Source organism: Stenella coeruleoalba, assembly GCF_951394435.1.
Source record: "Stenella coeruleoalba genome assembly, chromosome: 6".
NCBI lineage: Eukaryota > Metazoa > Chordata > Mammalia > Artiodactyla > Delphinidae > Stenella > Stenella coeruleoalba.
Genome location: NC_137151.1, coordinates 66,333,433 through 66,347,400, shown reverse-complemented (window position 1 = coordinate 66,347,400; position 13,968 = coordinate 66,333,433). Strand labels below are relative to the sequence as shown.

General features: G+C 40.5%; 1 protein-coding gene across 12 annotated transcripts in view; it reads right to left on the bottom strand.

Annotated features, from left to right (window-relative positions):
* Positions 1 to 13,968, bottom strand: part of MYO3B (myosin IIIB) — a 506,873-nt gene that overhangs the window by 397,071 nt on the left and 95,834 nt on the right. For all 12 annotated transcript variants that reach the window (XM_079925177.1, XM_079925176.1, XM_079925182.1 and 9 more), the window contains 3 exons: positions 11,410 to 11,514; positions 11,060 to 11,159; positions 8,464 to 8,540 (listed from right to left, as the gene is read on the bottom strand). In XM_079925177.1, coding sequence (XP_079781303.1) covers positions 8,464 to 8,540; positions 11,060 to 11,159; positions 11,410 to 11,514 — 282 coding nt within the window. The remainder of the gene's footprint in view (positions 1 to 8,463; positions 8,541 to 11,059; positions 11,160 to 11,409; positions 11,515 to 13,968) is intronic.

The window sequence follows — 13,968 nt, the reverse complement described above, 5'->3', positions numbered from 1 at the left end:
ATGCTATTAATTCTTATTAGGTACCAAACCCATTAGCTAGAGCTTAGGGAACAAAATGGTAATAATGACAACAATAATATTTCAGCTCTGTAGTGGTTTATGGCTTTCTCAGCCCCTCAACAAAAAATATCTCTTTCGTCATTTCTATTCCTGGCAGTGCCAAAGGAAATAGCATTATTGTATCATTTAGCTAAGAACGGCATAATTGACGAAGGCAACAGTGGTTGCAAAAAGCCTGCGATATTTCTGCATTGGTGTAAGCCAGTTGTTATGGCAACCGTCCCCAGTCAACCCTTTGCCAGGGAGAGAGAGACCCATTTTTGGAGCCGTCACAGCACATCTGTTTCTCTACTCAGCTGATTAGCTCTTGTTTGCAACAATTAGCAGATGGAAGTAAAAATGAAAAAAAAATTTTTTTAAAGAAACAAATATTTATTTTATCCACAAGTCTGCTTTCTAATACAGAAACAGACCTTTGGCTATTTTCGGAAGATTCCAAGTAAACGGGATCCTTAATATATAGGCTACTTCTCTCATTGGTGGGATGGCAAAGTTTAGTCAATCTATACATTACACGTGATAGGTCCTTCATGTATGTCTTTTAAAATGATGTGTCTCCACCACCACTCCATCTCTGCACGGCTTTGTTGTAGGAGCTGACTCAGCACACACTTTCCACACTGTACATCCCATATGAACACACTGAAGCAAAAGAATACAAGGCTGGTGGGCTAGGAAACCTGAATTCTGGATCACGTCTGCTCTGAACTAGCATGAATAGTATCCTCTCCCTGCCTTAGTTTCTTCACCTGTAAAATGTAACTTGGATTCCCATGCTCTCTGAAAAGCCAAACAGCTCCAATATTTACCAGATACGTGAATTTGGGCACAATACCTCCTACCCCTCTTTGAGCCTCATTTTCCTCAGTGGTAAAATGAAGAAAATAATATCTACTCTAGAGAGCTGTTGTGAGAATTAAATAAAATAATGTATTAAAAAAGCACCCGGGGCTTCCCTGGTGGCACACTGGTTAAGAATCCAATGCAGGGGACACGGGTTTGAGCCCTGGTCCAGGAAGATCCCACATGCCGCAGAGCAATTAAGCCCATGCGCCACAATTACTAAGCCTGTGCTCCAGAGCCCTCGAGCCACAACTACTGAAGCCCGCGCGCCTAGAGCCCGTGCTCCACAACGAGAAGCCACTGCGATGAGAAGCCTGTGCACCGCAACCAAGAGTAGCCCCCGCTCACCTCAACTAGAGAAAAGCCCGCGCGCAGCAACGCAGACCCAATGCAGCCAAAAATAAATATATTAAATAAATAAATTTAAAAAAAAAAGAAAACTAAATGACTTACTGGGCATATAGTATCTGACACATGTTAGGTACTTAGTTAAAAAAAAAAGAAAAACAGCACCCATCCCAGTCCCGGTGCATTAGTGGGTGAGTCCTCAGTAAGTGAAAGTTTCCTTCCCACTGTATACCTGCTTAGTAGGTGGAATATGCAAACTATCTGACAATCAGCTGCACACGGCACTGAAGCTGGTCCTTGAGGTCCCCTTCTCGCCAGACATCACCCCCTGGAGTTGCTGGACCATTAGAAAATCTGGGTGTCACAAGGGAAGAGACAGGCACCTCTCGTGGTCAAGGAGCACTCAAGGGGTTCTGGATGGCAGCCACTTACCATCTAGAACAGAAGTATTTCAATATTTTAACAATCAGCGTGGTCACACCAGTGCAACCCAGCTAACTGTAAGGCGTTATTTTAACAGAGACTACAAATATTTGTGAAAGTTCTATGCAGATGTGGGATGTTATTACTCTATCCTTATAAGAAACTGGCTATCAGGAGAGAGGGAAGGAGAAAAGAGGCAATAAACATGGGTAAAGGGAGGACTGTGTTAACATACATATATGTCTGAGATACAAGCCAATGTCACAGGCAGGCAGGGAGACCAGAGGCTCGATGTCAACAGAAGGCTGAGGAAAGTGACCTGAACCAAACATCTCAGGAGATAACCAAAGATGCTTGGCCAGAGAGCAGGTAGGACAGCACAAAATTCTCAAGGTACTGAGGGCTCACGTGAGAAGGCCATTTGTTATGGTATGTCCAGAAGAACATATGGTACATTCTAGCACATCCAGAAAGAACTGTGTTTGCCTCAAACACCTTAGGCTGAGAGAGATATGTGTGTGTGTGTGTGTGTGTGTGTGTGTGTGTGTGTGTGTGTGTGTGTGTGTGTGTGTGTGTACTCGCAGATAGGCAAAGCTGAGCTCTCCAACTAAGGTAGCGCCTGTAACATGTAGACCTGTAGGTTACAAATGACTGACTGATTACCTTGGAAATCAGAATTATTTACTAGAGGAGGGATGTTAAGTATTTGGAGGGTTGTTATAGGTTGAATCGTGTCCTCCAAAAAGAAAAAGATATGTTAAGGTGCTAGCCCCCAGGACCTCAGAATGTGAAATTATTTGGAAATAGGGTCGTTGCAGATGTAATTAGTTAAGGTGAGGTCATACTGAAGTAGGTGGGCCCCTAATCCAATATGACTGGTGTCCTTACAACATGATGGCCATGTGAAGACAGACAAACAGGGAGAACGCAATGTGATTACAAAGGCAGATATTGGCGATACGGAGCTGCTAGCCAAAGAACGCCAAAGACTGCCAGCAAATCACCAGAAGCTAGGAAGAGGCAAGGAATGATCCTAGAGGCTTCAAAGGGAGCATGCCCTGCTAACACCTTGCTTTTGGACTTCTAGCCTCCAGAACCGTGAGATAATAAATTTCTGTTGTTTTAAACCACCCAGTTTGAGCTACTTTGTATGGCAGCCCTAGGAAACTAGTATGGAGTGGCCACGGCTTTGATCCCAGGACAGGAGGAGAACCCACTTTAACTTCTTGGCTGGCCAAGGGCAGCTCCAAGGGAATTAAGGGGGTATCTGTTGGATTGTACCATGGGTGCTTTCACTGGTGGCTGCTAGAATACTGCAGCCCCTGCTGCCCCTCAGACACTCACAGACAATGTTGTCCTAACCTAGCCTCCAGGTCTGTCCCTAACAATGAAGCCATGCAACTTGCAGCAGTCACAGCCAGGGAAATCTAAGAACCTGGGTTTCTGATGGCTTTACTGAGCTGCTGAATCAACAAAGTCTGGAACCACCTACCTCTGTACTCACAGGAGAAACTTCATTTCCTATTGCTGAAGTCATTTTGCTCAGGGTAATCTTGTTAAATACAGTTTCTATGTTGAGCATCTTTCTTTCCCTCTTAAAATCATCTTCCTGAGTCATAGTATGCTACTGACGTACTCAGTTTGTAAAAAAAACTGTACTGACCTTGACTTTTAGATTAACTCTTACTATGCCAGCCAATATTTCCCCAGTAGCATTGTTTCAAAGTACTATCACACTAAGCGCACCCCCTAAAATTTTTCTTCTCCTACACTGCTGAGTTGATACTGTTTTTACCCAGCATCTTTCAACTTTATGAGCGTCCACATGAGATGTCAAGAGGAAATAAGTGGAGAGTGTTGTGAATATGATAGTCAGTTCATGATGCAGCTTCAAGCTGCCCCGGTGAACTGCTGTTTGGACTGCGTGTCAAAGTTTGACTGTGGTCTGGTCACATTCCATTAGCTACCTGGTTTGAAGCATAGCCTATTTGAATTAAATATTGTAGTTAGGCTGGTGAAATCAAAATGGAAATACACAAATGGGAAAAGAATAATTTGGTTCAATTTCTCAAAAATAAAATAGGATCAAGGATCACTCTGCTGCGTTTTCAAAATAAAAGCACTGGTGGCATGCAATGGTTTTATTACACTGGCATTGGCATTGCACACATTGCTGTCATATTTAATCTAAATACCACTTATTCACACAAGCAGAAGTGAAAGCATATTAGGATCAATATACTGTGCAGGCCACCATACGAAGACAATGTCCATTTGAACCACTACTGATTATACTTTCAAGGACTCGTCTTGACCCAAAGTCTGGCTCACGGAAGAGAGTATAAATGGTTGTTGAATGGAATGCTACTTAGCCATAAAAAATAATGAAATAACGCCATTTGCAGCAACATGGATGGACCTAGAGATTATCATACTAAGTAAAGTCAGTCAGACAGAGAAAGACAAATACCATATGATATCACTTATATATGGAATCTAAAATATGACACAAATGAACTTATCTCCGAAACAAAAACAGACTCACAGACATAGAGAACAGACTTGTGGTTGCCAAGGGGGAGAAGGGATGAGGGAGGGATGAACTGGGAGTTTGGGATTAGCAGATGCAAACTATTATATATAGAATGGATATACAACAAGGACATACTGTATAGCACAGAGAACTGTGTTCAGTATCCTGTGATAAACCATAATGGAAAGGAATGTGAAAAAGAATATATATATATATGTGTATATATATAACTGAATCACTGCTATATAGCAGAAATTAACACAACATTGTAAATCAGCTATACTTCAGTAAGATAAAAATTTGTTTTTTAAGTTTGTTGAATTGAACTGACAAATGGAAGATTATTCCTGTGGACGCTCTTAAAAGACTCTTCGTTGGAAAGAGTAATTCTCCATTTGAAAAATAAAAATGTGAAGTTTGTGTAGGACTGAGTCTCAAGAACTGCAGCCTCGTCCCAAAGCATCTTGGATGCAAGCACATATCCTGAGAGAATCTCTGAGTCATACACAGAGCAACTGGGCACTTGCTCCTGAGAGGCACTGTCAAGGTCTCCGCCCCATCATCTGCCTACTGCTCAGTTTATCCACTACAGCAGGCAAGATGCAACACTGGCTTTTCCCTGATGAGAAGGGAACCAGTTTCAGGCAATCTGGGCAACGGAAGCTCACCATGGACCACTAAACTGCCCGTAAATAGAAACACTCCACATATTTTCTTCAACCCAGCTGAAACTGAAAAGTCACAAACACCTCATGAGAAATGTACAAAGCCAAGAGCAGGTTTGTCTTATTTGTATTTTGTGGTTCTGAGAACACCAACTTGCCGCGGATTGTAACGGGAACACCATCTTCTGAGTTATGCCACACTAAATATTAGTTGAGTGGCCTCAGTTATGCTTTCCTTTAATAATAAATTAATCAAAATCTACAGAGAAATTTGTGAATACCAATAGTTTTAAAGCCCTCCTCAAACTACCCTCCAAATTCATCTTCTCCTTTGACTTTTTTACCAATGTGTTCATTCATCCAACAGATGCTTATTGAGCATCTAGCCTCTATCAAGCACTACACTGAGAGCTGGGCATCCCAAGTCCCTGCCAGAGTTCAGAGTCCAATTGGGAGACCTGCTTACCAACAACTATTGGGTTGACCAAAAAGTGCCTTTGGTTTTTAAGTAAAAACAAAAGACACATTTTTCATTTTCACCAAGAACTTTATTGAACAACGTATTCAATGCTTTATTCCACTACTTTCTGCCATTTTTCAGGCAAATTCATCATTCCATCTTCCCAAAACTTTTTATCTTTTTGAACAAAGAATTCTTCCAGGTGCCCTTTACAGTCTTCCAGGGAATTGAAATTTTTTCCATTAAGAGAATTTTGTAAAGACCAAAATAAATGGAAATCTGAAGGTGCAATATCTGGTGAATATGGCGGATGAATCAAAACTTCCCAGCCAAGCTGTAATGGTTTTTGCCTGGTCATCAAAGAAACATGCGGTCTTGTGTTATGCTGATGGAAGATTATGTGTTTTCTCTTGACTAATTCTGGATGCTTTTCACTGAAGTGCTGCTTTCAGTTGGTCTAACTGAGAGCAGTACTTGTTGGAATTAATCATTTGGTTTTCCAGAAGGAGCTCATAATAGAGGACTCCTTTCCAATCCCACCATATACACAACATCACCTTCTTTAGATAAAGACCGGCCTTTGGTGTGGTTGGTGGTGGTTCATTTCACTTGCCCCATTCTATGTTATTGTACAGTATCCACTTTTCATCCTCTGTCACAATTTGTTTTAAAAATGGAACGTTTTCATTATGTTTAAGTAGAGAATCGCACACGGAAATACAGTCAAGAAGGGTTTTTTTTTGCTTAACTTATGTGGAACCCAAATATCAAAGCGATGAACATAGCCAAGCTGGTGCAAATGATCTTCAGTGCTTGATCTGGATATTTTGAGTATGTCAGTTATCGCCTGTGTGGTATAACATTGGTTGTTCTCAATTAATGTCTCAATATGATCGCTGTCAACTTCAACTGGTCTACTCGACTGTGGAGCATTGTCCAGTGAGAAATCTCCAGCACGAAACTTTGCAAACCACTTTTGACACATTCAATCAGTCACACATACACTGCACACATACACTGCACACATCTTTTTTTTGCATATCAGTTGCGTTTTTACCTTTCTTGAAATGATAAAGCATAATATGCCAAAAGTATTGCGTTTTTTCTTCCATCTTCAATATTAAAATGGCTACACAAAAATTCACCAATTTTGATAAGTTTTTTTAAAATGCACACTGGTATGACAGCTGTCACAATACAATCTAACAAAATTGTTTTGAATGAAGTTAAAGACAACTAAGTGTTACTAGAGCCATCTTAAGGAAAAAACCGAACAAACCTTTTGGCCAACCCAATACAATACAACGGTCATGGTTTGCTAATGGAGGGTGTAAAGGCTGCAGTGGAAACTCAGGGAAAAGAACCTCAGTTGGCCAAGGATGAGGGAAGGTTTCCTAGGGGAGTTGCATTTGCGCTGAGACTTGAAGATTGAGGAGGAATGTTCCAGAGTTCTGAGGGCCATCCCAGATGATGTAACAATATATGGAAAGGTTTAAAGGAATGACACATAAGGATAGATTTGGAGAATTACCTGTTGTTCACTTCTGTTGAGGCATTAAAAACAAGTAAATTGGGGAAAAGTAACCTGAAATGAGGCTGGACAGTACAGAAGCTGGAATATGAAAGGCTTTGTTCCCCATTCTAAGGAATCTTGACTTTGTCCTACAGTGTTTCTCAAAGTGGGGTTCATGAGGTCCCTATGAAAATTTTTATGTTTTTGCTTTTGTTTCAATGATAGTTTATTAATAATAATAAAATGGGAGAAGCTGCAATAAAAACATGTTCCAGATCATCTGGATGGCTAATTGACACACAATTTCAGTGCCCATATTTATGTTTATTATTAAGCCGGCACTAAGCCAACAGAGACGTGCCAGTTAGAGGCCAAAGGAGATGCTGTTTAAACAAAGAGATCACTCTCACTGAGTAAAGTGGTGGGAGAACTGGGTCACCACATGGTATGCGGCAGTAAGGTTGACAAAATAACTCAAAATAATCCATGCCATCATGCTCTGAAACATATTCACATTGCAAAGGACAACTGAGTTTCACAAAACAATGTCATTTGTCTCATTAAATTAAAGCTGTTTACTTGAACACTGCTGGCTTTGTAGTTTTTTCATAATACATTTTTTTCCCTTTTGGTTTTACAGCATTACAAATATAAATGACTAGATAAGTGTATGTCTAGTTTCATGGTTTTTAAAATCAATTTAAGATTTAAGTAAACACTGGAATCTGCAGGGATTTTCTTTTTCTCTAAAATGGGTCTGTCCATTATCCAAGTATGAAAGAGAAGGCCATTGAGATAGAATAAATTTGAGCATATTGGCGTAAGCCAATTACTGTGTTAGGAGACCACCTTGGCAATCACATAGAGGAAGGAAAGCCCAGGGACAGAATGGAGATGGAAAGACCTCTAAGGAGATGATTGCTGAGTTCTCTTATTAAAAGAACCCATTTGCTTGATCCAAGAGAGCTGCTCTCAGGCCAGAGTGCTGTGGAATTAAAATGCTGACCTGACAAGCAAAGCTGTACAGTGCCTCTGTTTCAGGGTATGCGGTATCTAGCCCGAAGATTCCCCAAACTTCTATATGTGTCATTTCATAGAGGATTCTGTGGTAATGCCAGTACTAAATTAGGGCGAAATCCCAGGTTTTACTACAGAGCCAAAAAAGTACACAAGAGAAGTTACTATGTATCTGGTAACAAAAAAGCAACCAGGACTATGGCATATAGTTCTGTAAGCCAGCTGGAGCTGAAATCTGTCTCTTCACCAAGCCATGTGTCACTGGGGCTGAATCTATCCAGGGAAGGTGACTTTTTCTAATTTACACAACGGCTGGATGAACTTGTCAAGCCAGGACCCTTGTAGAGGGCTGCATCTTCTGGAGGGGGCACCTTTTTCTAACTGCATGAAGGTATTCTGTGGGCCAGCTGTGACTTAATCCCGATTTTCTGAAATTAAGTTCTGGTTTGTCATCATTATCACTCACCAAACCAGAACCCTCACAGTTCAATGAGGATAAAGGATTTTCTTCTTCCTGAAAGTGAAGTGTGTGACCTTCCCATAAAAAGGCATAGTACCAAGGCTCTCAGCAAATACAAAGAAATCGTTGCCCTCTGCTTACCTCAGGGGCCATCCAGAATGGGGTGCCGACAGATGTGTTTCTCCGCAGACGTGTACTGGTGAGTTGAGCTGAGACGCCTATAAGAAAAGGGTGTCACAATTCAGCAGTGAGCAGAAGATGATGCTAGACCAGGGGCTGGCAAACTTCTTCCATAAAGGGTCAGACAGAAAATATCTTAGGCTTTGCGAGCCTAAGGCTCTGTCACAGCTACTCAACTCTGCCATTGTAATGGAAAAGCAGCATAGACAACACAGAAGCAAATGAGTGTAGCTGTGTTTCCACAAAAATTCATTTATGGATGCATAGTTTTCACGGTCATAAAATATTTTTCTTTTGATTTTTTCCCAACCATTTAAAAATGTAAAAACCATTCTTAGTTCACAGGCTGTACAAAAACAGGAGGCAGGTCAGATTCGGTTCACAGGCTGTAGTTTGCCAACCACTGTGTGGGAGCATATATCTATCTAAATCGAGCATTTCTACCATACTGCTGCAAAATTGGAATCAAAAGAAAACATCAAGAACTAGGATCAACCCAAAATACGTTCCTACTATATTTCCAAAATATTTCAGGTGATATCTTTCTTAAAATGGTGCCTCATTTGATGGAGGAAGAAAATGGGCATGTATTATCTATAACAGAGCATCAGTGTAGAAGTAAAAAGTTTTCAGTGCCTTATCTTACCTAGAAGGCTGGAAACCTGACATGAAAAATACATTTGTCAAATGGAAAAAGAAATTGACTAATAATATTATTATCTAGGGCTCAATGTTGAGGACCTGAATTTTAATATAATTCCAATGTACTCTGTCATAGTCTTAAGCCAGCTCTCTTCTTTATGCCATAATGGATGTAAAGGTACACTGGATTAGGAGTCAGAAGACCTGTTTCCTATCTCAATTACGTCTTTTCCTATCTGTATGACCTCAAGCAGACAACCTCACCCTGAGCCTCAGTTTTCTTACCTTCAAATTGGGGATAATGCTACTCATCACACCTAACACAAAGAGTTCTTCTTAAATACCAAGTAAGAGAACAACTGTGGGGGCTTCCCTGGTGGTACAGTGGATAAGAATCCGCCTGCCAATACAGGGAACACGGGTTTGAGCCCTGGTCCGGGAAGATCCCACATGCCGCGGAGCAACTAAGCCCATGTGCCACAACTACTGAGCCTGCGCTCTAGAGCCCGTGAGCCACAACTACTGAGCCCGCGAGCCACAACTACCAAAGCCCACGCACCTAGAGCCCGTGCTCCAAAAGAGAAGCCACCGCAATGCCGCTCGCTGCAACTAGAAAAAGCCTGAGCGCAGCAACGAAGACCCAATGCAGCCAAAAATAAATAAAATAAGTAAATTTTTAAAAAAATGGAACAACTGTGAAAATGATTTATAAATTGTAAAGTATTTTACAAATATAAGGTATTCTTTTATACCAAGCAAAATCTAATGCAGCCCTTAAGAGAATAGCAATGGTGGCCACTAATGCTGTTGATAAGAACTTAGAAATCTGAATATGCTCATCAGCAAAAAACAGACCTTTAAAAACATTAGGCATAGATTTGCCAAGGACCATGGGTTGTTTCTTCAGGGTAGTTGTTATGCTAACTGCTTGCATTCCTTATTCTTTATTAGGAAGCCAAAGAGGGCTCTTTAAACTCTATTTAAACCCTCCGCAATTTTCTTTGCTTTTTAGTAAATAAACCAATATACTTAGCGTAATTTCATTTATTTTTGAGTAATTTCTTCTGAGCAAATGATTCACTGATACATTTTAACACTGAATTCTTTCTTACCAATAAAACAATGAATATTCAAAATCATCAATCTTTTCTCCTACTACACTGACAATGATAAAGAACATTTTAAAAAGTGCTTCTGTAAATGGTTTCTCATTATTTATAACAATCATGCTGAGGTACTAATTGTTGTTCAACCTGTTTAGAAGACTAAACCATTAGATAAACTTAAAAAGGAAAACCAAATGGTTTGTTGGTTTGTGACTATCAACACAGGAGTGTCACAAGCAGATATTTAATAGTTCTCTGGCCTTAGGTGATATTGCTCTGCGTTTCCTTTCACACTTCCATTTCCTGTTAATGTTTCCAGTTCAACCAGCCTCACATGTAACAGCAACAATCACAATTGAAAGGGATGTTAGCTTTCAGACCCAAAGGACCATTTTACCTTCTGCTCACTGGGAATAAGTATGCCTAAGGCTAGAGAAAATCATTTGAAAGACCAAACTGCTTTCTCTTTTCATATGCAAAAAAGAATAGACAAAATGTAAATTACAGACAATTGCCCTGAGATGTGAAATCCTTCCCAGAAAACCAGTTTTTCCCTCGAATTCTTCTTTTGAAACACTTTTATATTCTCCTTAAAAAAATTGCTTCTAAAGCTGAAAATAGATTAACAAACAGCATCTCCTAGGGTGATCCATCTGGTGAACCACCCCCCATTCTCCAGCCTGTGTGTGACTGGAAAGGCCCTCAGCCTATGGCCTAGAAGACAGGCTCCAGTCTTCTGAGACTGCAATAAATTGTTGCCTTTGGCTAAACCGCACACATCAAGAAAACAAATGACAAGCAGTCATTACCAAAGTCAACGAGCTTAACTCCTCCTCCTGTTGTCAGAAGAATATTATTCCCCTTGACATCACGGTGGATGATTCGGTTATTGTGCAAATGCTGAAGGCCCTGCATGGTGTCCCACCGCCACCAAACAACAGGAAAGAGAAAAGGAAAATTTGCATGGTTATTTTTTTTTTTTTTTGCATGGTTAAACAGTTACCCTACTATTAAAAATCTAATCAAAGTCCACATTTGGCTACACCTCCCTGTTATACACCTTGCATATTATAGGGCAGTTTCCCCTTGTTAATATGCAATGGGGAGCCAACCAATGACAAATTGCCCCCTCTGCCCCCAGCTTGATGGACGTCCTTACCAAGAGGGCCCCATACAAGATGTATGAGATCACTGCTTCATCCAGCCGCTGGCCACACCTGAGTAGACCTTTGACAAGCTCAGTGACGGAGCCCCCATTACACAGCTGCAAGAAGAGGTGCCAGGGGAGAGAGACAGCAAGAGAACACAAACAAAAAGAAAAGAAAAGCACATTAAGAAGAAAAGCCCACTTATTACCGACTCAATGTAGTAAAATAAATTTGCAAATCACAAAACTCCAGGTCAGAACAATTAAACCTCACTTTTCCATTACACAATCAAATCTCATTCTCTGTGTGTGTGTGTGTGTGTGTGTGTGTGTGTGTGTGTGTGTGTTTATTCAAGGTGATGATTTATGAGTGAAAGTGCATGTCCAAAAATTTGATTTTTTAAATTGTTAAGTGAAATATAAAAGCACAAGACATTATTTAGAAATTAAAAAAAGAAAGCATATAAGGAATCATGGTGACTTATGGGATATTTTCATTTTACATGAATATTGTCTATTTTTTAAAAATCATGCATTTTGAAGGAAAGACTGAAAGAGGCAAGATGGACGCCCTTGACACTTAGGAGGGAATACATTTTATTTCAATCTCCCTGTCTCCAGTGCTGGCACTGCAGGCAGCAGAAGCCCAACCAGCAGCTCCTTCTCGAGTTGCCACTGCACGTCAAGTTTACGGAGTGGAGCTGCATCATATGTGTATTTAACCTTTTCATATTCAACTGTAGGAGTTCAGCACCTTTATGCTCTTCTTTTTTTATTCCTGTAATTAAAAACACTGTAAAAGTATATCATATTTGCTCTTTTTACGTATTATACATTACTGAGATTTGAGAATGCGTAAACCAGGCATACTATTCTTTCACAGCAATTTAAGGGTTTTTGACTAAGTGCAGAAGGAAATGTGCCGGTTTGGGTTTGCTGCATGCCATCTTAAATCAAGGGTTCTTAACTTGTTTCAGCAGGGCTTGTAAATACCTTGAAACTGTAGGCAGCACGTTGTATATGCATCTTGCACTTTTCTGCTGAGAAAATTCAGAGCTTTTGTTGGATACTCAGAGCACTCCTTGTCCTTATACAGGTTATGACCCTACTTTAGAGACCTAGGTTTCCTCCTGGCACTTTGTCTACAATCTGGGAAAGAGTTAACTAGTGAACAGTGGGGGGTCCTCTGGGTTGTGGCTGCTTGAGTCAACTGGCTTTTCATAAGCAAAGAAATGTGAGGAGCACAGATTAGCACCTTTGCTAAAAGAAGACACTCTTTATCAAGATAATAATACATTAGGATCTACTCGACTCTAATGAACATCTGCAAGATTTTAATAAATGGTGAGCAGGTGTTTTTGTTTGATGTGTGTATCGTTCCCCAGTACATATGCAGCAGATACCTTGCACACACATTAACAATCAAGATAAACTGGAAATGAATCTGTCCATGTTTTTACCATTTAAGTTGCTCTTAAACAATAGTATTTGACTAAAAATATAGTACAAAATTAGGAATCTTTACAACTAGGATAAAATTACTATCTGTCAGGAATGATTCAGGAAGGAGCCAAGAACAGTGAAGTGCACTGAAGGCTATAATGGTCCCATGAGTCTGGGATTATATAAGTGTCCTTGGCATCCTCTCTCTACCAATGTCAGGAGTAACTTGTAACTCAACACTGATATCTCTCATGGCCCTAATGTTGAGTACCAGGATAATGTCTTCCAAAGGATTCCACATTCTTTTTATTTCAACTATGTCTTACATGACCCTGAAAGGGCACATAACATTCAATGTACAATCTAATACTCTCTTGAGCAGTGAATGCATTTTCGGTGTCATGATTTGTAAAATAATCTTAAAAGCTAAGCTTTCGACAAATACATAATAATTTTCTCAGGACTCCCCAAATTAGATTTATATTTCAAGTAACAAAAATTGGAGAACTGACCACAGAGTCAAATGATGATTATGAAAGAATGTAGGACATGACATGAGGGAAGTTCTCAACCCACAAAAAGAAAAGCTTTTCTGGGGCTGATGGCATAGAGCTTGGAGAGCTTGAGAGAATAAGCTTAGGGTGAGGATGCTCCCTCTCGGGGGTGGTTGTGTAAGGGGATAATGCTAATGAAACCATTTCTTATGAACCTCTTTTTATATGGAAATCTAACGGGAGACCTCCTCACAGGAGCCTCATGCCAAAAAAGGGGTGTTCACGCTGAGTGGAATGGCAGTAGGGTATGGTGAGGTCCATCAAGGCTGGGATTCTAACAGTTCCCTACAGCCTGCTCATGACTTGCAGGAGATTCAGAACTTAATGCTCCATTTGGGTTCAGGGACAAGGCTACAGTTTGAATGAGAAGGAAAGACAGTGAGTGCAGACCTCACGATAAGAAGGAGTATCAGGGACCTGGGACATGGGGAGATACCAAAGGCAGACAGTAGAAGGACTTAGGGTCACCAGTTGGAGGTCCCTGACCTCACTGCCATGGCTTTACATGACCATTTGCTGTATCCAAATCCAGATATCACCCAGGAGAAGGAAAGATGAACGGGGAAAGAGAAAA